This window comes from Narcine bancroftii, chromosome 5 (assembly GCF_036971445.1).
Source record: "Narcine bancroftii isolate sNarBan1 chromosome 5, sNarBan1.hap1, whole genome shotgun sequence".
Lineage (NCBI taxonomy): Eukaryota > Metazoa > Chordata > Chondrichthyes > Torpediniformes > Narcinidae > Narcine > Narcine bancroftii.
The window spans coordinates 245,888,334-245,913,008 of NC_091473.1; the positions used below are offsets into that span (position 1 = coordinate 245,888,334).

Consider the following 24,675-nt stretch of genomic DNA (forward strand, 5'->3'; position numbering starts at 1 on the left):
ATTGCTCTCAATGTCTTGTCCCTTCAGTTTCCGGCCTCCCATTTCATTTTCCCCCATCCCAATCTCTTCCTGATGTGTCTGTCCACTGTCTAATGCACTGCCAGACTGAGAGCACTTGCAAATTGGAAGAACAACACTTCACCTTCAGTCAGGCCACTCTCCAACTGGATGGCATTCAACTTCTCCAATTTCCATTCAGGAACCCCCTTTTTGCTTCCATGGGTCTTTCCCTCTAGCTCTCTCTCTCACTCTCTCTCTCTCTCTCTCTCTCTCTCTCTCTCTCTCTCTCTCTCTCACTCACACCCTCCCCCCTTTTCCTTCTGTCTCCTTTCACAGAGCCAAAATCAATTTTCATCTTTCCTTTTATCATACCCAATTAACACATTTTGTCTGTTAGTTTGGACACCCTCCCCCTCCCATTCTTCCCCCTTTTTTCTCACGTCTTTTAGTTAGGACGCCTGCCTGCTTTTCACTTATACCTTGCAGAAGGGCCCAGGCATGAAAAGTCGGTAATATATCTTTACCTCCTATGGATGGTGAAAAACAGGCATTTCTGTGAGTTTTCCCCACAATCTTAGTGTCTGCAGACTTTCGTGTTACACTCAACACAATTTCTCTCAAGGACCCTTTCCAGCCTGAAGTACCGCCAAAAGGTGTTAACAACCCTTTATTCAAATACCTACTCTTCTTAGACAGAGAGAGCCGTGAAGCTATTCCATTCAGATTTGAGATATTTCACATTTATTGTCAGAGTACATAGACAACATCACGTACAATCCTGAGATTCTTTTTCCTGCGGGCAAGGCAGAATTTCCACTTATTGGTTGTGCAAAAAAAGTACATATGTAAACAAATAAAGAAATGTAAACAGATAATGAATATAAGTAAGCTTTCTACAATGTAGAAAGAATCCAAAAAAATCAATGAAGTGAACAGGTAAGAGTCCTTAAATGAGTCCGATTGAGTTTGTTGTTGAGGAGTCTGAGGGTGGAGGGGGAGCAGCTGTTCCTGAACCTGGTGGTGCAAGTCTTGTGGCACCGAGACCTCTTTCCTGATGGCAACAGTGAGAACAGAGCTTGTGCTGGGTGGTGCGGATCCTTGTTGATAGCTGCTGCTCTCCGACGGCAGCGTTCCTTGTAGATGTTCTCGATAGTGGGGAAGATTTTTCCTGTGATATCCTGGGCTGTGTCGATTGGGAGGGCTCTAGGCTCAGGGGTATTGGTGTCCCCATACCAGACCATTCTTGGAGAACCACAACCAAGCCCTAAATCAAAACAATGCAGATGCTTGAATTCTGAAATGAAAAACAGAAATTGCTGAAAATATCCAGCAGGTCAGAGAGCATCTGTGGATAGAATATAGGGTTACTAATTTAAGTTGAAGACCATTTGTTTGATCTAATAAGGAGTCTTTGACCAAAAACATGAACTCATTTTAGTAAAAATACAATTTTAAAAAATGTAGACATACAGCACAGTAACTGGCCATTTTGGCCCACAAGTTTGTGCTGCCCAATTTACATTCCATTAACCTGCGCCCCCGGTATGTTTTTAAACAGTGGTAGGAAATTGATGCCCCCACATAAAACCTGCACAGCCACAGGGGAGAACGTTCAAACTCGTTACTCGAACCCCAGTCCGGTCCCAATAAAGATTCATAGCCAATGTTTCAGGATGAAGGGATCAAGGTGTTTGCTGCATAAAGGACACTATTTGACCTGCTGGGTTTCTCCAGAATCGTGTTTTTACTTTAATCACGGCGTCTGCAGACTTTTGTGTTTGACTCCTAACTCATTTTCTCTTTCTACAGACTTTCTCGATCTGACTGAATATTTACAGCATTTTCTTCATATTCCTGAGAACTCCCAGCTCATTAGCAATGCAGGCTGCACTGTGCTGAAGATTCAGGAGGATGTTACCGGGGGATGGACTGCTTCAGTTGCAAGGAGAGTCTGGATAGGCTGGGACTCTTCTCCCAGAGACTGAGACGTGATGTTGATAGAGGTACATAAAATCATTGATAAGGGAAACAGTCACTGTTTCTTTCCCAAGGGAATCTCAGAAGTACTTTCTCAGGCCATAGATTTATGATGAGAAGAGAAAGATTTAAAAAAGGAGTAACACAATGGGTATTAGGAATGTGAACATGAGCTGTTAGAGAAAGTGGTGGAAGTAGGTGCAATTGCAGCATTTAAAAGCTATCTTGACAGGAGCATGGATGGGAGAGGGTCTCCACGACTGTTCCAGTAATATTTTAAGAAACAGACTGGATATTTTATATTAATAACTTCAATTAATATTTTTGTGATGAGAAGCTAAAGTCGATGACATCATTTAGCTATGAATAAATAATTGCTTACTAATGTCTTTTAATACATTCATTTTACAGAGCATTAATCATTGCAGTATAAGATGATCAGTTTGCCTCTGCGGATATGAGACGGTTAAAGAATGTGCTAATTGTTCCATCTATTCTGCACTCAAATAGATACAGCGTTCCACAGGAAACCAAGTGGAGCACTAGGGACTGGGAATGTCTTGGGCATTCTGTGTGAAACAGAGGTCTCAAAAATGAACACCACATTGAGTCAATGTTGGCTTTTAGAAAGAACTATTCACTTACTCCTGCTCCTTTACTTTCTTTTCGGAATAGATCTCTAATTTTCCCCTAAAAATGACTGCTGAATTTCCTTCCCTAAAGATGTAACAGGAACAAAAAGATAACATAAATGCGGGGCGCAGCAGTTAGCACAACACCGTTAAAGCGCCAGTGATCAGGACAGGGGTTCGAATCCCGCGCTCTCTGTCAGGAGTTTGTACATTCTACCCATGTCAGTGTTGGTTTTCCCCGAGGGGCTCCAGTTTCCTCCCACTGTTCAAAATGTTCTGGGGGTTGTGGGTGTAATTAGGCGGCATGGATTCATGAACTGTTACTGTGCATTTAAATTTAAATTTAAATGAAAAGCAGGAGCTCGAAGGTGGTAATCTCGGGATTGCTCCCTGTGCCATGCATCAGTATATGCAGGTATAGGAAGATATGGCAGATGAATTCATGGCTGAAGATTTGGTGCCAGGGGCAGGGGTTCAGATTGGTGGATCAATGGGATCTCTTCTGGGGAAGATCTGACTACAAAAAGGATGGACTGGAGAGGGACCAATATCCTGGCAGGCTGGTTCACTAGAGCTGTTGGGGAGGGTTTAACTAGTTTGAAGGGGGGGGGGGGGCTGGGGACCAAATGTGAGTGCAGTGAATAGGGCAGAAGTTGGAAAGAACTATGCAATATGTTGTGGGTTTGCGAGGAAGGACAGACAGTGGAGGAAGCATAAATGTAGTCAGCTGGAGGATTTGAAATGTTTCTATTTCAATGCAAGTATTAGGAATAAAGGAGATGAATTTAGAGCATGGATCAGGATGTGGAAATGTGATGTTGTGCCTGTTATAGAGGCTGGTGGAAGGACAGGATTGGTTGATGCGTGTACTGGGGTTTAGGTGTTTTAAAAAGGACAGGATGGGAATAAAATGGGGAGGGGGTTAGCATTACTGGTCAGGGATAATATCATGACTGTAGAAAAGGAAGACAATATAAAGGGAGTGTATACTGAGCCAGTGTAGGTGGAAGTAAGAAATAGGAAGGAAGAAATCACTGTAGTGGGGAGAGGTCTATAGGCCCTCAAGTAGCCCTTGGGACACTGAGGAACAAATAAGCAAGCAGATTTTGGAATGGTGCAAAAATTACTGGGTTGTTGTTATGGGAGACTTCAACTTCCCTAATATTGACTGGCACCTCCTGACTGCAAGAGGGCAGAATTTGTCAGGAGCCTCCAAGAAGGATGCCTGACACAGTATGTGGACCAGCTGACTAGAAGAGAGGACGTACTCAGTAATGAACCTGGTCAGGTAATAGACCACTCAGTGGGGGAGCATTTTGGTGATAGTGACCACAACGCAGTAATGAACCTGGTCAGGTAATAGGCCACTCAGTGGGGGAGCATTTCAGTGTTAGTGACCACAACTCAGTAATGAACCTGGTCAGGTAATAGGCCACTCAGTAATGAACCTGGTCAGGTAATAGGCCACTCAGTAATGAACCTGGTCAGGTAATAGGCCACTCATTAGGGGAGCATTTCGGTGATAGTGACCACAACTCCCTAAGCTTTATTATTGTTTTGGACAAGGATAAAAATAGTCAAAATGGGAAAGCGTTTAATTGGGGAAGGGATAATTATGATGGGATGAGGAAGGATCTAGGGAAAATCTATTGGGAACAAATGTTCATGGGAGAAAGCAAAGAAGTAATGTTGAGGATGTTTAGGTCCACTTGCACAGGGTTCTGGAGAGGTATGTCCCAATGAGACCAGAAGAAGATGGTAGGAAAAGGGAACCATGGTTGACAAAATAGGTGAAGCAGCTAGTTACGAGGAAGAAGGAAACATCCATTAGATTTAGGAAGGAGGAAACAGGAAAGGCTCATGAGAATTATTTCACAGCCAGGATGCAACTTAGGAGAGCTTGAAGAGGGCATGAGAAGGCCTTGGCATGGGGTTCTATGCATAGGATAATGAAGAATAATGAGAGTGAAGGAAGGGCTGCTTAAGGATAAAGAAGATAATGTGCCTGGAGGCAGAGGAGGTTGAGGAGGTCCTAAATGAATAATTTGCTTTAGTATTCACCAGAGAAAAGGACCTTGGTCAGGGTGAGGTCAAAATAGAACAAGCTTGTATGCTGGACTATGTTGAGATTAGGAAAGAGGAAGTGCTTGATGTTCATGCAAGCATTAAGATTGATAAATTCCCAGGCCCAGATGAGTTATACCCCAAAGTTTCTGTGGGAAGATATAGCTGGAGCATTGGCGATGATATTTGCCACAGGGGAAGTGTCAGAGGATTGGAGAATGTAAAATGTAGTTCTCCTTGCTTGAGAAAGGTAATGGTGAGAATCATGGTAATTATAGACCATTGAGTCTTGCGACAGTAGTGAGCAAACTATCGGAGAGGATTCTGAAGGACTGGCTTTATAAACGTTGGAGGAAGAATGACAGTCTAGTCGGGGATAGGTCAACATGGCTTCGTGCGGGGAAGATCGTGCCTCATGAATCTAATTGAATTTTTTGAGGAGGAAACAAAAGAAATTGATGAAGGTAGGGTGGTAGATGTGCTCTATATGGATTGTAGTAAGACATTTGACAAGGTCCCCCAGGAGAGATTCATTCAGAAAGTCACGAGGCATGGGATCCATGGAGTCTTGGCACTGTGGATTCGGAATTGGTTTGTCTTTTGAAATCAGAGTAGTAATGGATGGAAAGTAATCTGCCTGAACGTCAGTGACTAGTGGAGTTCCAAGGGGTCTGTTCTGGGACCCCTGGTCTTCCTGATTTATATAAATGAACTGTGTGAAGAGGCAGAAGGATGGGTCAGTCAGTTTTCAGATGATACAAAGATTGGAAGAGTTGTGGATGGTGCTGAAGGTTGACGTAGATTACAAAAAGATATAGACAGGATGCAGAGTTGGGAGGAAAAGTAGCAGAGAGATTTCAATCTAGATCAGTGCGAGGAGATGCATTTTGGAAGGCCAAACCTGAAGGCTGAGTATGGGGTTAGAGTTCAGATACTTAACAGTTGGATCCATATCCATACATCTCACAACGTTGCTGCACAGGTTGATAGGATAGTTAAACAGGCCTATAGGACGCTGGGCTTCATGAGTCGGAAGATTGAGTTCAAGAATCGAGAGGACATGTTGCAACACTACAAATCTCTGATGAGATCATGAGTATTGCGTTCACTTCTGCTCACCTCGTTACAAGAAAGATGTAGAAGCTATGGAGAGGGTGCAGAGGTGATTTACCATGATGTTTCCTGGATTGGAAAGTAAGTCTTATGAGGCAAGGTTATCAGAGCTAGGACTTTTTCTGTTGGGAGTGAAGAAGGATGAGAGGTGACTTAGTAGAGGGTTACAAGATTCTGAGAAGCATGGATAAGGAAAACAGTCAGCACCTTTTTCCCAGGATGTGAGTAGCAAACACCAGAGGGTGTTGAAGGGAGTAAAGTTTGGGGGAGAATCAGGGATAAGTTTTTTTAACGTAGAGAGTTCTGGTTGCCTGGTATGTCTTGCACTTCCTGGTGGTGGAGGTTGAATCATTAGGGACATTGAAGAGACAGGCACGTGGATGAAAGAAAAATAGAGGGATATGAGGTAGGAAGGGTTTATTTTTGTTAGGAATATATAGGTCGGCACAACATCAAGACCCAAAGTGGCTGTGCTGTGCTGTAGTGTTCTATATTTTAACAGAAAGATCCATGCTTGTGAATAATATAACCCAATGCCATGATACAACAGACATAAAAGGTATAGGATCCAGGGAATTATCCCAATCACTTTCCAGACTCAAAGCCCTGTGACCCTTACACTGATAATTCATCACATGCCTTTTATCCATGTGATTCAACTGATCGGATCGGCAGTATTGATAGCCAGTTAGGTATACAAGAGAGAATGCAGACTCTAGAAGTTGTAGCAAGAGAGATTCAGATTGAGATTTATTATCAATGTACATACATGACGTCAAATACAACCCTGATATTCTTTTTCCTGCAGGCGAGGCAGAATTATTAATTATCGGGGGTGCAAAAAACAATTGTACAGGATGTACATGTAAACAAATAAAGAAACGTAATACAGAGAGAGAGAAAAAAAAACAATGAAGTGCCAAGTAAGAGTCCTTAAATGAGTCCCTGATTGAGTTTGTCGTTGAGGAGCCTGATGGGAGCAGCTATTCCTGAACCTGGTGTTGGTGTGATCCTTGTGGCACCGATACCTCATTCCTGATGGTAGCAGCTAGAACAGAGTGTGTGCTGGATGGTGTGGATCCTTGATGATTGCTGCTGCTCTCCAACAGTAACGTTCCCCGTAGATGTGATCGATAGTGGGGAGGGTTTTGGCTGCGATGTCCTGGGCTGTGTCCACTAGCTTTTGCAGGGCTTTCCACTCAGGGGCATCGGTGTCACCACACCAGACCTTGCTGCAGCTGGTCAACAGACTTTCTACCATACATCTGTAGAAATTTGCCAGAGTTTCCGATGTCATGCCAAACTATTGCAAACTCCCGAGGAAGTAGAGCCGCTGACGTGCTTTCTTCACAACGCCATAAGTGTGTCAGGTCCAGGAAATATCTTCCGAGATAGTGGCTCCCAAGAACTTAAATTTTCTCATCCTCCCCACCTCCAATCCCTCAGTGATCACTGGATCGTACACCTCTTGTTTTACCCTTCCTGAAGTCATATTATTCTCCTTGTTTTGATGACAGAGAGTACAAGGTTATTATTGGTGTACCATTTGGTGAAGTTTTCAGTCTCCCTCCTATAAGCTGACTCATTGCCCCTTTTTATACAACCCACTATCGTGGTATCAACAGCAAATTCGTACGTGGTGTTGTTGTCATACTGAGCTGTACAGTAATCTTGTAAAGCAAGTAGAGCCAGGGGGCTAACATCACAGCCCTATGGGGCTCTGGTACTGATGGAGATTTTGGAGGAGATGTTCTTGCCAATCCTCACTGATTGTGGTCTGAAGGTGAGGAAATCAAGGATCTAATTACACGGTAGGGTGTTGAGACCCAGGTCATGGAGTTTTCCTATTAGTTTTGAGGGGGTGATGGTGTTAAATGCCAAACTGTAGTCAATAAAGAGCATGATGTATTCCAATGCCAGAAACCCGAGTTTGAATCCGGCGCTGTCGGTAAGGAGTTTTTACATTCTTCCTGTGTCTGCGTGGCTTTTCCTCGTGTGCTCCGATTTCTTCCCACCCTTCTAAACATACAGGGATTGTAGATCAAGTGGGTGTAATTGGGTGGCAAGGGCATATTACCATGCTGTATGTCTAAATTTTAAAAATTAAAAACACAATCTGCTGGAGCAACACAGCAGGACAAGCAGTGCCAATGGGAGATAAAGAATTGTCAACCTTTCTGGCCTGAGCCGTTCATCATGAACTTGGTCTTGACCTAATTAATTTGCATCACCGTCCCCAGATTTAAAATGTCCCCAGATTTAAAATGTGCCACACCAACCATCCTCCTGGATTCACATGGGTTTCTTCTGGCAGACCTCTTGAAGCAGTTGTGATGGATTTTTATATTTTATATTGTATATAGATAAATTTTAAAGGCGATAGCGTGGGTTTTTTTAAAGTGTAGGTCACAAACAAACACAAACACTTCACAACACAGATCTCATTAAAAATGCCAGATCTCTGCTCAAGCCAGACAGTCCAGGCTCCCAGTGCCTTTGTAAAGACAATGGAAACTGCTTTGCTGAAGGAATTCACAAGTAGGTGTTAATTGGACATGCTGTGGAGTAATAGATTATTGTTTTGGAAAGCAACAGATGAACAAACTCAGAAGATTGGATCCGGAGCCACAGTCTGTCTGAAGGCAGTTTGCTGTTTTTAGGAAGGCCATGTAGTTTTGCAAGCAGAGAGAGTCAAACAGGCTTTTCCTTTAAGTTTGACAGAGAGAGAGAGAGAGAGAGAGAGAGAGAGAGAGACTACTGGTTTTCTGCATTGGGTTTTGGAAGCTTTTTTGAAACCACATTTTGAAAGCGGATTGTGAGTTCTAAATTCACTCTGTTGAGAATCCTTGTGGTCTATACAAGAGATGATGGCTGGCAGTATTATGTTTCACTTGAAATAAGGGAAACAAAAAGGAATTCTGTGGTGACCTGGAGGAAAGAGGTTATCATCTGGAAAACCCTGATGGGGCAAGTTTCTTCAGCAAGACACTGAAGTGGCTGATTGCCAATTTTCATTCTGTTTACTAAAACGTAAAACTTCGCCTTGTACAGTATGAAGTTTCATCTGCCGTCCATCAGCCCATTCCACTAGCCTATCCATATCCAACTGTAGTTAGAGGATTTATCCCTCTTGCATTTTTTAAGTAAGAGTTTAAGATTAATGCTATTTCATCCTCAGAAACCATCCTGAATCAATATACATTTGAACATTGATGACCAGGCCATCTATATTTCCTCCCTTACATTCCCATTTATTATGGAATCTTGCTTTGTACATATTAGCTTCACATTGCAATAACTATGCTTTAAAAGTGCTTTAGAACATAAAAAATTACAACACAGTGCCGGCCCTTCAGCCCATGATGTTCTGTTCACCTATGTAAACCTACTCCACAGCATTCTAATTTTTCCCACCCTCACACCCATAACCCTCTATTTTTCTGATATCCATGTGCCAAGTTATTTATTCAAGGTATCCTGAGAGCATAGATGAGTAAAAGTAATGAAAAGATCACTGAGGTCTTCCTTCCCTCTGTGGTCGATATTTACAGGGAGCAGTGCTTAAAGAGGGCTCAGAGATTCACTGATGACCCTTACCATCCATCTTTGAAACACAATCTACAAGGAAGTGCTACAGGAGCATAAAGTCCAGGACTGCCAGGCTGGGAAATAGCTCCTTCCTGCAGGTGGCGAGACTGTCGAACAATCTGAGAAACCCGACAATTATGTTGATACTGTGTATATTTTCTGTATTTGGATTGCTATGTGTGTAGAGTGAACTCTGCGTCTGGGCACATACACTGTGGTCTGGAGATGCGCTGTTTCGTCGGGTGGTATAATTCAGATGACAATTAACTTGAACTTCCTAACAGTGGGTTCCTTCTTTGTCATGGTTCAGCTTATTAAAGGTTCTGTTCTTCCCTCTGAGTCAAGTACATTGTTGAGAAATAGGCACTAAATTCCAGGCCGTTCCAACTTCAGTCCTCCACTTTATTTTGGAAGATATTACATTTTGTGTTCTCCCTCTGATGGAGTGGAAGATGGCATCAAAATTGTCTTGAACCAACTACCAAAGAAGAAAAAACAACGGCAGATGCTGGAAATCTGAAACAATGCAGAAAAAGCTGGAAACACTCAGCATCCGTGGAGAGAAAACAAAGTCTCTGTCTGAGGATTCACTGACCTGACCCTTCATTGCTGGAATGTTAACTCTGCTTCTCTCTCACCTGCTGAGGGTTTCCACCATATGCAGCAGTAATTAGTGCTGCTTGTTCAAGGTTACTCCAAGCAAAGTGGCTGCAGTGTTTCCTGTATGGTGTCAGTAACTCAGTTTAAAATGTGCCACGTTGTGCACGAGGTCAAAACACAAAGTTGGAGAAACTAAGCAGGCCAAACAATGCACTTTATGTTGCAAAGATAAAGATACATAGCCAAATTTTTGGGCTCAAGCCCTTCATCACAGCATGGACAAAAGTGGGCAGGCGTTTGAACAAATTTGCGGGGAGGGATGCAGGGGGAGGAACACAGTCCCAAAGGCAGGAGGTAATGTGTGGATGCGAGGATGGCTGGGACTGGGTGGTAAGTCCGCGTTCGAGGCACCGGGAGCTCGGATAGGTGGGCGGTTGGAGCCTAAAATTGGGGGGGAGTTTGACATTAACTCGAGATTGACTACTACACAAGTACATATGGTACGTGCAATTGTTAAATCACATTTGCAGGATTCCAGATTTTGACTACAGGTAATAAGGACTGATGCTCCAAATTGTGTTTTGAGTATAGGGTGCTTGGGTGGATACATCTGAAGCCTGGGAACTAAGATCAAACATGACTGCTTTTGCTTCAATAATTGTGAGAAATACAGGTTCAGAGGTTGTGCTTTAATAAGGTTTGACGTAATCAGTGGACTGCCTCTCCCCTTGCTTGCCTTCACATTGGCCAGGTTACTGCCCTCTTGGGAAATCCCTTTCTGACTCTGTAACTCATTCCATTAAAAGCAAATAATTACCATGGTGTCACTGTAATATTAATTGGGTGTTTAATGACTGGGCTCTGACAGCTCTGAATTATCAGGCAGCGTGATATAAGGAGCTCTGTCTCTCCTTTGTAACAAATGCACAGTTGATTATATTAACCTCCTGCAGTTACTCAGGCAGAAACTCAAGAGATCTCTCTGAACAGATGACAAAGGCTCACATTACATTTCTCTAATAAACGCACACATTATTTTACATTGAGAGCAAAGGGAGCCATCGGAGGAAAGGAACTTCTGCACACAGTAGATTCATTGGCTTTTAAACTGCCCCCATCTTTGATTTTGGACAATAGGTCAGAACATCCTGGCTGTGATCACGCGAGGTAATGCAGTGTCAAGAAAATAGGGAATGTTTCAATGTTTCAATCTTTGGAATTGAGGATTATAAATAAGAGAAACAAAACAAGAGATCGAGAGTTTGAATTTTCACATCTTATGAATGCAGTAATTTTAAACAGAGAGCAGACTCTTGGCTGATTATAATATCTATTTAAAAATAATCCACTTTTAGCTCCTTTTGGCTGTCAATAATCTGCAAATTATAACATTTTTCTTTTGGTCATATTTTATTCCACCCCCCCCCCCCCAAACTGATTACATAATTAGTGGGAGGAGGTCTGTGATGTGAACGTAGGGGTAAGGTGTGGTAGATTACATCCTAGTGCCCTGGATAATAGGTTGTTTGGCGACAAGCTGGTTGGGCCAAATGGTTTCTTCTAGCTTGTTGGTTTTGTATGGTCCCCACAAGGTAATTTCAGTCCAGAGTAAAACCCAAAATTCTGCAGACATTGTGGTTGAATTGAGAACACGATACTAAGAGTAACTCAGCAGGTCAAACAGTGTACTTTATGTAGCAAAGATAAAGATACACAATTGGCGTTCCTGGCTTGGCCCCTTCATCAAGGTATGGGCAAAATGTGGGCAGCCTGTGCCCAATCTTTCCAATGTAATGAAGGCCACAAAGGGAGCACCAGTTGCAGTAGATAACTCCTTTGGATACACAAGTGAGAGGATTGTTTGGGGCCTGGAACGGTGGTGATGGAGGAGGTGTGGGTGCAAGTGTGGCACTGCCTGTTGCCGCAGGGGAAAGTTTCAGTCAAGTGCACTGACTCCATGATACTGCCATCTGCTCTGTACTGGCTTTAAACAGCCTGTTAAAGGATCTGACCTTCTTTTATGTTAAAACCCTGTGACCCATGGTGTCTGGCCCAAGATGGCAGCACCAATGATCAGTAGCATTTACAAGGGGTTGCAGACTTTGGGGAGTTACTGGAGGACTGGCATAAGGCACCAGAAAACGGGGAGATCAAACCCCCCCCCCCCCCAGTTTGAAAATGAGCAGAGGAGATGACCCACGGGACGGTGACCTTGGTGGCAGACCACTAAGGGACTCTAAGGCTGAAGATTGGGCTGAGACAGGCTGAAGGGGGGCCTGGTGTCGAAACCAGGGTGCGAGGGCATGCTGGAGACTTCCTGACTGTGTCAGAGGTGTGCATCTGGAGCTAGGGTTGCCGATGGTTCGGACTGAAGGCTGTGTGGCTGCAGAGGCTGCGGGACATTCCGTGACCCTGGAGGAACTTATTTTTGCTTCTTTCTCTGGCTGTAAGGGGCGCTGGGCAATTTTTGCCTTATGGAAAAGGAAATTTAATGTCTGCCTTATGGAAAAGGAAATTTTGTGTAATATTACATTTTCTGGATGAATCTTGAATCAACGTGGAATGTAAAAAAAAAATTGTGTATTACAGTTACCTCTGAATCCAAAGGTCAGAGGTTCAACCACAATCAGATAACCTCAGGTTACTGGACAATGGAGACCCATTCCAACTGATGGGCTATTTCTATTCTCACCCAATGCTTTTGCTCCTGGCATGTCTATGACTTTGGGAAACACACATCTTTCTTTTCTTATTTGCTTGGAATGCAAGAAAGAAAAATTACATTTATAATGAACTTTTGACAACTTCAGGATGTCCCAGAGAGCTTTACAATCAAATAAGGGTTTTTTTAATTTTACTGTAGTTTCCCAAGAAGTGCCATTAATTTGTGCACAGCAAGCTCCCCTGGGCAGTGATATGACCTGAACACACAGCCTGATTTCTAAATGATAAAAGCACACAGAAATGCTGGAGGACCTCGGCCAGTCTGGCAGCATCCATTTGAGGGGGGGGGGGGGGGGGGTAAAGATATATTACTGACGTTTCAGCCCTGAGCTTTTCTTTTTCTCCATCATTTCTTTGTGTTTTTACTACAATCTCAGCACCTGCTGACTTTCATGTTTCACTGGTTTCTATTGGTGCTGAGTAAGGGATAAATCGGGGCTAGGATGCTGAGTGGATATTGTGTGAAATGTGGACTGGAGCTACGACAGGAGCCAGCTGGTGGCATTCTGATTCGAAGATTAGGTTTCCTTGGAAAGAACCTGGTTTGTTTGCCAACTCAAGTGTCGTTAAAATGGGAAGTAAGCCATGGGTGAACAGCTGAGAAGCAGATACATAGGACCTACAAGATAACATTGACATCAGGGAATCAATGATAAGTCCACACAATATACTTACCATCAGGTATTTCATGTGCAGTTGCTCTGTATGTCCACTAACTCCATAATGCTGCCCATTTATGTAATATTTTTTAAAAGTTGCATGTGATTCAGGGTTTATTGTATAATTAATGCTGCTTCTGAATCCAAAGGTCACAGGTTCAAATCCTACTCCAAGACAAGAACAAGTGTTGCAGGCAGATGCAGCCAGGGCAGTACACTACACTGCTGGAGGCTGTACCAAATCTGTGCCCCATTCCTTTGCTGACATGTCTGTCCATGGTCTCATGCACGGTCCCACCAAGACCACCCATAAACTGGAGGAGAAACACTTAATTTTCTATCTGGGCACTCGCCAACAGGATGGCATTAACATCGACGTCTTTGATTTCTACTAGCCTACTCTCCGTTCTTCCTCCCTTCCCTTGTAGCTCTCCATTCACAGAGCCATCCCTCCTCCCCTGCTTGCTGGTGTGTCCACCCTTCCCTATTACCTCCTGTCTTTGGGACTGTGCTCCTCTACCTGCCCCTCCGCCCCCCAACATTTTGTTCGGGTGTGTGCTGACATTTTTTTATATCTAGATGAAGGGCTCAAGCCCAAAACGTTGGTTATGTATCTTTGCTGTATAAAGTACCCTGTTTGACCTGCTGATTTATCCAGCACTGTGTTTTTACTGAATCTACCCTCTGCTATAGACATAAGCATTCCCTTCACATCATTTAAAAAAAAATCAATAGGAAAACCTCCACCATATCCTGGCCAGCATTTATATTTCAATCAAAAGTCTAGGATATAAATGATTTATCTCTATCACCTATTATGATGCCAACGGGGAAGGAGTCCATTCAGTCCATCATGTCCCACTCACACCCGGATTAACTCACCTTGATCTGTGTGAGTTTGTTTTGCAGAAACTGGCAAAGTGATTTCCTTGAATTAGAATGGTGACTACACTTGCAAAGGTCATAACCTTCAGAGTTAGAAATAAAAGTGTTACTTGGGAAAATGCTGCGATGGTCTACTTCCACAGTGATGCCTTGTGCATTTCTGAGACAAGGAGGGTCACTATGGGGTTGGGGGAGAGGAGGTGGTGTGGGTACAGAAGGAACAGAAGGGTGATACGGTTAGTGCAACAGGCAAAACACAAAAGTCTGTCGACACCGTGATTGAAGCAAAAACACAATGCTGGAGAAACTCAGCAGGTCAGACAATGTCCTTTATAGAGCAAAGATAAAGAACCAGCATTTCAGGCTTGAGTTGTTCATCAAGGTATCGGTTAACACAATGTTATTACAGCGCAAGCAACCGGGATTTGAATCTGACGCTGTCTATAAGGAGTTTGTATGTTTTCCATGTGTCTGCATGGGTTTCAGACCACCCTTCAAAAAACATACTGGGGACTGTAAATTGGGTGACATGGGTGTAATGGTATGGATTGCATGTACTCATTGGCCGGTAAAGGCACGGGCTGGCCCACCCCCTGATGACACTCTTCCCTGGACTCCTCCCCTGTGGCTTAGGCCATAAAGGTTGAGCCACCTCTCCTTTCCCTGCACTTCCCTAGCTTGGATCTGGGCCAGCTCAAGTCTTATGAATTGTTCCCCTCAGTCTTTGTCTTTGTAATTATTGGGGCAACTGGTAGTGCCCAACAATGGGCTCGTGGGCTGAAAGGGTCTTTTACTGTGCTGTACGTTTAAATTTAAAATTTAGAACCATTATCCCCCTCCTAGGATCTCATGAATTCAATTGTGTGCAGCTAAAGATGCAAAGCCTCCAGGATTACCTTGGAATCTCGAGCACATGGGAGTAACCTCTGAACCACAAATGTGTAAAAGCCAAGGGGGAATGAGGTGGGCAGTGGTGGGAGGGGAGGTTGGGGATGAGGTGGTTGGGAGGTTTGAGAGAACATTAAAAAGATATTGTTTTTCAATGTACTTGCTTCTTGGTTTTAAAAATAATTGAAAGAGTAGGTTTCTTTGACCAAACCTCTGATGGGACCCACGTATAGGAGATTGGATAGAGAGACCATAGGAGGAATTCTCCAGCCTCATCACCAACAACAAGGTGGAAAATCTCACAAAATGGTGCGAGAGTAACAGCTGATTCTCAACATGGACAAGACAAAGGAGATGATTGTGGACTTCAGGGGGATCAGGAATAACCACCCTCCAACTTACATCAACAGTAGTAGAGAGAGTGGAGAGCACCAAGTTCCTTGGAATTCACTTAACTAGTGACCTATTGTGAACACTCAACCTCTCCTCACTTGTCAGGAAGGTGCAAGTAACTGCACTTCCTGAGAAGACTGAAGTGGCCACCATTATGTCAACCTTCTATATGAGCTTGATTGAGAGTATTCTGGCTGCCTATATCACAGTGTGGTATGGTTGCTTCAGAGAAATAGATTAGAGGTCAACCACAGGACCATAAGAATGGCAGAGAGGATCACTGGAATCTCCACCCCCCCCTATTAACAGGATTGTTGTCTGAAGGGGGCACGCAAAATCCTTGAAGACCCCTTCCACCCTGCACAAGCATCTTTCAGCTGCTCCTGTTGGGAAAGAGATACAGGAGGATTAGAGCCAGTACCTCCAGGCTGAGGAACAGCTTCTTCCCATGGACTGCGAGAATGATGAACAACCAAAGGAACTGCTCACACTAACCCCCCGAGACTCTCATATTCATGGAAGAATATCTATTTATTTATTTTGTAAAACTGAAATACTTGTCCCACCAAGACCACGCATAAATTGGAGGAGAAACACTTAATTTTCCATTTGGGCATTCTCCAACCGGATGGCAACTCAATGTATTTGTGTATGTGTGTTATGTCTGGGTGTGTGTCTGCATGCTTTGCACTGAGGACCAGAGAATGCTGTTTCTTTGGGTTGTGCTTGTGCAGTCAGATGACAATCGACTTGACTTGTCCAGAGATGGCCCCTCTAGGCACAGTACGCAAAGCTTTTTCAGCCTCTGCTGAACAGGTTCTGACTAAGCTGCAACTTTTAACACAGTGATGAAGAAATGGGCCAGATGGCGTGTGTGAGTGATTGGCTTCACCAGAAACTTGAATTATGTCAACAGCTGTGCCCCAGAGACTAGTATAATACATGGAAACAGACTGCTCGAATCATGGTTTTACAACTACAATGGTATGTATGGCCTTCATGAATCATATTTATATTTTTCATATTTTATTTTCATGACAAAGAAAGAGTTATTTCATTCCATCAAGTCTATGCCAGCAATCAGAATATTCCCACCTGTCCAATTCTCCCTCTTATTTCATTGCAACCTATTCTCTCTCATATGCCATCAACTATCCATAGATTCTCACGTCACTAACACTGAGGGTAGTTTACAGGAGCCAATTAACTTTAGGATGTGGGAACTAAATCTGAACATCTGGGCAAAACACACACAGTCAGAGTGAAAACATTACTACTCCGAACATTACTACTCCATACACGAGGTCGGGACAACCTGGTTTGCTGGAGCTCTGAGGCAATGGCACTAACCGCTGCACCTCCAGGCCATCCAGTCAAGAGGCAGCTTATCTTTCAATATTCTCTCATATGCCCAGGTTATCTAACCTGTTACCTGAGTGACAATTTAAGGCCAGACCATGTACGTAGTCTTTCCAACTTGCCCAGCTTGTTCTGGAGTCTTCAGGGATTGAAGGTTAATCTATAGTAGATCAATGAATCACCAAGGGAGAGTGGAAAAATCTTTCCTTTGCATGCTATCCAGCCAGGTCAACCCAGGATAGTAGGTGGTGCCATATGAAAACCAAGTGCAGGGTTCAGTGTTACAGGAAGTCAAAAAGTGCAGGGTATAGTGTTAAAAGGACAATGTGCTGATTTTAGAGAAAAGGTTCGGTTAAACAGATCAGGGGCATCATCTTTTGCCAGAGAGAGGTCAATCTGATAAGAGTAGGAAAAAAACTGACCCTCAATCTGCAGGTTGGCGTTTTCAAGCTCAAATATCCTCTGTTGGACAGGATGGAGTATAAGAGGATGAAGACAGGGTGGGACCATCCTTTAATATATTGGCCACCGTCCTGAGGAAGCAGGAGGTAAATATGGAGTCGAGGGACTTTGCATTTCACTTAATGAAAGGCTGATTCCTCATTGTTCTGATTGAGGATTCAGCCTTTGATTAAGTGGTTTAAAGACAGCCTCTTCTAAACCAGAGGGTCCACACAAAATTCAACTGGTGTAACATGGCAGAGAACACTGTATGTCAAGTTTACAGCACTCAGGATTAGTTTTCACAAATTCACAAAACAACCACCCCATCCGAACCCCAAGCCTTTCTTTCTTTACAAAATCTGAAGCCTTTGCAAATTCTGCCATTCATTTTTAGCACAAGAGTGGGGCAGTTAACAGTTCCAACAAATAAACAGACAAAATGAAAGGAGGCTATTTGACCCATTGTGGCTATACAGGCACTTTGGAAGTGTTTTCCAATGCTCTTCCCAAATCCCTCTTCAAGTTTCTCTTTTCCAAATGTGCATCTAATTCCTTGCAGAAAATTATCATTAAACTTTGGTTTCTGATACACCATCCTGCGGAAGCAATTTCTCCCATCTATCAATGCCCCTCAATGTTGAATGCCTACAGTATTGTTTCCCTTTGCTCCAGGAATAATCACTGGTTTCAGTCTCTCCCCAACCCTGGATTTGCCTTTCTGCCACACTAGCTGCTGTGCCACCAATAATCCTGGATATAACTTCACAATCTTACATCGTAGGATTTACGAATAGTTTACTGGCTTTAAGTGAAGTGTGAATGGATTTTTAGTAACAGCCATTTTAGTAACAGCGCAGAGTGGGTTGTAACCAGCAGAGCGAAAGGATTAGTGAGTGCAGTTGTATTTTTGATGTAACAATCCCTGCATTTACTTAACATAACATAACAATTACAGCACGGAAACAGGCCATTAGGCCCTTCTAGTCCGCACCGAACCAAACACCCCTTTCTAGTCCCACCTCCCTGCACAATGCCCATAACCCTCCATCTTCTTCTCATCCATAGACCTGTCCAACCTTTTCTTAAATAATACAATTGACTCCGCCGCCACTATTTCTCCCGGAAGATCATTCCACACAGCTACCACTCTCTGAGTAAAGAAGTTCCCCCTCATGTTACCTCTAAACCTCTGCCCCTTAATTCTTAACTCATGTCCTCTTGTTTTAAACTTTCCTCCTCTTAACGGAAATAGTCTATCCACATCCATTCTGTCTATCCCTTTCATAATCTTAAATACTTCTATCAAATCCCCTCTCAACCTTCTACGCTCTAACACCACAAAATGTCTCACCAGCCTAAAAGCGCCAAAGAAGTCATTGGAACACGTCTCTAATGGAATGGCTTGAGATCTTTAAGGACCATGAGTGGTGGTTTTGGAGAGAATTGCAGGGGTTAGAATCAGGAGTTGTTAAGATGGAAAACCAGATGAATGCAAGAGACAGGAGAGTTGTAAAAGTAGGAGGAGGTTCCAGAGAAAGGAGGGTTTCCAGCATGAGGAAATTTTTTTTTTTATTATCGGAACATATTGGATAAAATGTCAGTGTGTTAATGAGAACAAGAGCAAAAGATCATCAGTCATTGAGGCATGACATTATCTTCAGCAATTCACAAAAACTCTTTAAGATCAGCCAGCCTTGTTCAAGCATGGGCACAGTCAACATTTATTACATCTTCTATGTACCTGTAGAGAACACGCTCAACTAAAAGGTCTGTACAGGCCAGGATATTATCTGGCATAAAACCTCACATTACACACTACATCCAAGTATAAACAGACTTAGTAAAAACCAAAAATCTGATGTTTCATCTCACTCATTCACATGCTACACAATACTCACACTCGTCAGATGAAATAGTCATACAGGTGCCTAACCTTTGATCTGAGATCGTCGGCACCGGAAACCTGCCATTGTTTGGAATCTTCTGGATTTCAGAATCATTTTGATTTTGGTCCCGTTAAGCAAATGCCTCGCTCCTAGCCCCCGCCATCTGTCCTCCCTCGAGCCGTCTCTCCCGCCCCCCCCCCCCCCACCCTGCCATCTGTCTTTGTTACCAATAATCCCCCAAACAGCTGGAACTGCTCTAATAGTGCCAGAGCAGTTCTAGCTGCGTGGGGGATTATGGGTAAGGAAGATGGCCATTGCTCCCGCATTGAGCCAGCCGCCGCCTGCTTCTCTCCCACCCGGTGCTGGGGGCCGAATGTTGCCTTTCCACTGAAGGTAAGAGAGGGCACCCACATTGGTGGGGATGGGGTCGTTGGGGATTGGAGCAGATCTCCCTCAGAAAATGGAGAATTTATTACGGGAAATTAACGTTACTTATGCGTAATGTCATCTACCAAAAAAAGTGCTGGTTTTTTAATGTTACCGGTGTTTGGAATCTCGGATAAAAGATTGGGCACTTGTACTATCATTAACACATTGGGAATGTGCTCACTCATTTTGCTACTGCTTACACTGTTAAAGGGACTGGCAGGTTAGGAAAAGGAAAGCCTCCCTGCAAACAGAGGCTAGAAGTCTAAGCCCCCATATGTTACTGGGTTATTAAATCATCGGGACCATAGAAATGTCAAGTCCCACCTCTGCTTCGGATCCAGGAGCCCTGAAATGAAACATTAGGGGATCACTCCAATCTGGTCTGGCACCGCTGTGCTCTGGGCTATTCCATGGGATGGTTCCATTTGTGGGACAGGTTCACAACACGGGACAGTGACAAGCCTTGGGGTCTCATGTCTGGCCACCTACCCCGTGAATCTGTCCACTGTTGAATTGTAAATAGGTCACCTGACTCAGGATGGCATTAAGGGCCCATTGCATTGTAGAGTTGGGGTATCGTACCAAATGCCCAGTGGCTGAAATGGTGTAATAGGTTCAGAAAACTGAAATGAAATGTTACAAGATGAAATGTTACAGTGCAGGAGCAACACCTCAGAGAACAGGGAAGGTATTTAGCTTCATCTGCCAATAACCCATTAAATAATCTTGACACAATTCAAGCGGGGCACCCAAACATAAAAAAGATGTTTTGATAAAAATGTTCTGTAAACAATTGGGAGAAGGAAACTGTAAAAAAATGGCAAAGAACTTAAGTGCAAATTAATTCTGTTTTGCTGCCAAGATCTGAGTTCAGACCCAAACCACTGTGTTATAGTCAAATTGAGAGTGTTTGCCTGTCATGGGTTGGATCAGCTTCCTGGTGCAAGCATTAGAACTGTGTTTGCATTCCTCTTGTGCAATGGTCCCACTCCCAGAACTATCCAGGGGCCGACTATTTGGAGTGCCATTGCCTCGTAGAGCAAAGTAAAAAGTCACCTTCTGCTTGGATACCTTACTGGACCGCTTGGCGATGGTTTCTGATGGGTTACTGGTGGGTGCCTGCGCTCGCTTGCCCTTGTCCGGCCGTACACTCCTCAGCAACTTCTTAAAGATATTGGCTGTCAGCGTCAACTTCTTCTGGAACTCCTGAGACTTGCTGAGAATGGGGACATGGTTGCGTCGATCCCTGCCCTCCATTGGGGCAGCCTGCGACATCTTCTCCAGTTCAGGCAAGTCCAGCCAGTTGCCCACCAAGTCTGCGAAGACGTTGTCCCCCAGGATGAGGGGCTGTCTGTTTCTGCTCTGGGAGAGTAGGGAGGAGGTCCAGTCATCGGAGCCCTCGCTGTCCTGGGTTGTCCGACCAACTGGATTACTGGCCACAGGATGCTGGTGAGCCCCTGCTGGAGCAAACCCTGAGCACTGTTGGCTGAAGACCACACTGGGTGATGCTGGCCCATCCTTGAGATGGTCAAAAGCCACGGATGATGTTGCCAACATCTGCCCTTCTTGATGGGGAGCCTCCTTTGGATAACCCCCTGACGTGCTCTTGGGTTGGTTAGTCAGCCCATGTAAGGCCACGAGACTTGGTGCAGAGATGGTGTCACTGCTAGGGCGGTTGTTGGATTTCCCCTCCAGTCTGGTGCTCAGCCAACACTGCCTGATCTTGGATTCCTCTTTCCCATTTCTCAAGCGCGGCTGTTGGGGAATGATGGATGGCGGTTGGCTCTGCACTCCCGAAATCTCCAGCTGTTCCAAAGCTGTCTGCACTTGGAGAAGCTTCAGCTCCTGGAGGGTACCCATCATACAATTCATCTGATCCTGAAGCCCATCTCCAGCCTCCTTCATAGACTGCTGTCAAAGCACATTTACACCATTAGCACTGCACTGTATTATAACATCACAGACATTGAAAGCAACTCAATATCATTCTCATTGATTCATGAACCGCACACTTACTTAAGGCATCAACTCCCAGCTCTCACGCACGTCCAGAAGGGACAAATCATCATTTTATATTAGTCTCGAACGCATGCAAGGATTAACAATGGACATCCGCGATTAGAGCTCATTCACTATTCGCAGTTCTGTTTCACATCAGCAAAAGGGAATAGAATGAGGAATCAAGAGAGGGACGAGTGCGGTGGCAAGTTTAATGTACAAGGATTTGCCTTTCAGGGAGGTTTTGACTGCTACTTGCGACCACACGCGAGCGTCTTCACCGAACTCCTGCAGGCTATCAACGAAGCGCTTCAATATAGAATTGCTTTGAAATGTGATTCAAAGTTTTTGTGGTTTGAAAAGTGCCCCCGGACCTTAAACAAAGCACTTTTAGTACAATTCCACCGACATTAGAAATGCAAATACATTCCTGCATTGAAATATATTTTTATAGATATAAAAAATGCAATCAACGCTCTTCCTCCAACAATTGAATATTTCAACTCCCCCCCCCCCCGCTCAAACACATGCCCGTCTATAAATATAACGTGTTACAGCACTTGCCCTTCATCTCACTGTCACTCCATGCAGCGCGCAGTAGTGGGAGGCGATATTACCCTGCAACGCAGACTTCACTCACTCTGTTGAACAGGCGGAAACAGCCCTAGAACAAAGCCTAACTCTTTCACGACCTCTTATTTAATTGACCATAGGGTGTCTGGTTTTAATACACTACCTTTTCGTGGAGCCGCACATCCTCTACTCAGTGGGACGAAGGAAGCCCCTTTACAAAAGGGACTGTGTTTTATTAATAAGACCCGATGATTGACAAGGAGCCTGTTCACAAAGACAAGCCCATCAGGGGGGGGGGGGGCATATGTTGAATGGATGTCGCTTGGATAATCCAGTTAATCAAGGTGTGCTGGCATTGGGTTTTTATTAATGTAACATGTGTAGTCACACCACACACATTATATTGCCTGCCATCGTCCCAGTCAAGTGAACGATTTTGTCTTATTATATTCCCTTTAAAAGCTTCGGCTGCAACTCCCCGTTCATTTGGAAGGGGCTGTCGAACTGGACAGTGTTGGGTTATGTTGTCCGCACACTTTATTGGAAAGTTTCTCCCCCCCCCCTCCCACCGCCTCGGCTACACATTAAAACGAAGAGGCGCTGGCAATTTAAAAAAAAACTATTGAGGGTTGAGGTCGGACAGGAAGTTTTTGTGGTGGGGTTTATTTTTGTATGTATGTACGTACGTGTGTGATGTGATTTGAATGAGGACACTCGCCACAAAAGGGAAATGCAAACAGAGGCGAGATGGAGGGGCATTGAAATCTTTACACACTAACGCTTTCATTCCGAATGCAAGAAAGTGAACATTAGAAACGTTGTTTTCATTGGGACGGTGCATCTGATTTAAGACGGGGAAATTTGCAGGCGGGGAGGGGGTGTTTACATACGAGGGTGGCGGAATCCCGGGGCGGCGGCGGCGTGGGGGGGATTGGAATTCTCGCTTATTTGTACTTGAGCATCGTCTTCTCTCCCAAGTCTTGTCAGAAGAGGATCGCCTGGAGACTGACCTGCGCCTCTTCCCCCACCCACCCAGCTCCAGAGTCAGGGGTTGGCGCCCCGACGTTCAGCCCCCCGGTTTATGGGCGGCTCTTTATCCATTATCGGTGCATCGGGCCCCCTTGACCTTGTAAAAGTGGGAGACTGAGAGGGGTGGGGGTGGCAGAGCCTGGTTATAGGAGAGAGGTGCTTGCCTCTTGAAACAAATAACACAACACACACACACAATCAATCAAACAACCAAATGAACATGCGATCCTGGGGTGTTAATTTATACATGATAAGAATCGCGCTTTCCTTCATAAAAAGGACAAGTGTGAAGGAGCTCAGCGCATCGATTTCCATTTTAACTCAAATTACATTCACAGATACGCACCAGAATTCAAGTTCATCCGCAGTTTAATTCGGGGGCAGATGGAATAGTTCTGAGACCTCCACACAATTTCTTATCCTGGAAATAATTGTCAGGGGTCTAATATGTGATTTCTAAATAGGCACTCACTTTATTCTCGCCTCTGCCCACGGTGAATAACTTCCCAGCAGCCGCCGTCCACATGATCAGAGAATGCAAAACAAAACTCTTAAATTACAGTCATCCACCTTACCAATTCTTGCTTCAGACGTCGCAGGCTGTTGTCCATAGTTCTTTTATTGTAGGAAGCTGATGTTTAACGGGGTGGGGGGGTTAGATTGTTAAAATCAGAGCCCCAAAGAACTCCACATGTCCATTAGGAAGAGAGAGGGAGAGAGCAGCCTCCGGTGTTCTGTCTGCCAGTGAGGTAACATAAGACTAAATAGGAGGGAGGGCTGTTGTGCAACTGAGAGGCTGGCTTTTCATAGACCCACTTATGCTTGGTCGAGTCTGTACAGTGTAAGTGTTTGGTGTCACATTTCCCTACTCTCAGCACTGACCTATTGATCATTTCCTCAGCTTTTCCCTCTATCATTTTATCCTTCTGACTTCACCTTCTGATTATTTTTCATGCAAGGTCAGTCCCGGAATCAAAACCCTCCTCCTCTACTATCCAAACCACCCCATCTCTTGTCCCAGTGAAATGGAGTTATCTTTTGGCACTCTTGTCCTTCCTTAGCGAAAAGAAAATCACGTAGTCAGAAACAGGATATCTGTGGGCATCTTTTGTGAAACACAGCCTGCTGGAGGATCTCAAGGGGTACAGCAGCATCAGATGCAGGCAGTGCTCGGCCTGCTGAGTTCCTCCACCAAACAGGAGGCAACCCATGGGATGGCGACCCCAGCGGCGGAGCAGTGAGGATTACTGGGGCTGAAAGACCCACGCCTGCAGCGGGCTGCTGGCGACTGGAGGCAAGGAACCCATGGAGGCGGTGGGGGGGGGGGGACTGCTGGAGATCGCTGTCGGGAGACCCGCGCCGTCTGTGGACCGCTGGGGACTGGCTCGAAACTGGCTGAAGGGGTTCCAGGTATTGGAACCTGGATGCGAGGGG

The 24,675-nt window shown here is 44.5% G+C and overlaps 1 protein-coding gene across 6 annotated transcripts; it reads right to left on the bottom strand.

Annotated features, from left to right (window-relative positions):
* Positions 1–733: 733 nt before the first annotated feature.
* inka2 (inka box actin regulator 2) lies at positions 734–24,007 on the bottom strand. Of its 6 annotated transcripts, none has more exons than XM_069941958.1 (3): positions 23,714–23,805; positions 20,713–21,552; positions 734–1,294 (listed from the first exon to the last, which is right to left on the bottom strand). In XM_069941958.1, the coding sequence occupies exons 1-3, from the start codon at positions 23,765–23,767 to the stop codon at positions 1,265–1,267; spliced, it is 924 nt and encodes a 307-aa protein (XP_069798059.1). In that variant the 5' UTR covers positions 23,768–23,805; the 3' UTR covers positions 734–1,264. The 6 variants fall into 6 exon arrangements, with proteins under 6 accessions (XP_069798059.1, XP_069798057.1, XP_069798055.1 ...); XM_069941956.1 differs by having other exon boundaries at positions 20,698–21,552; XM_069941954.1 differs by lacking the exons at positions 734–1,294; positions 23,714–23,805 and adding an exon at positions 23,817–24,007 and having other exon boundaries at positions 19,004–21,549.
* Between the last annotated feature and the right edge of the window lie 668 nt (positions 24,008–24,675).

What these genes read in the sequence shown, in the direction of transcription:
- inka2 (XM_069941952.1), bottom strand. Translation starts at nt 23,767, where the DNA reads ATGTGGACGGCGGCTGCTGGGAAGTTATTCACCGTGGGCAGAGGCGAG. An exon ending in TGGGCAGAGGCGAGAATAAA is followed by an intron (nt 21,553 to 23,713) that starts GTGAGTGCCTAT and finishes GTGCTTTGACAG; the next exon opens with CAGTCTATGAAGGAGGCTGG.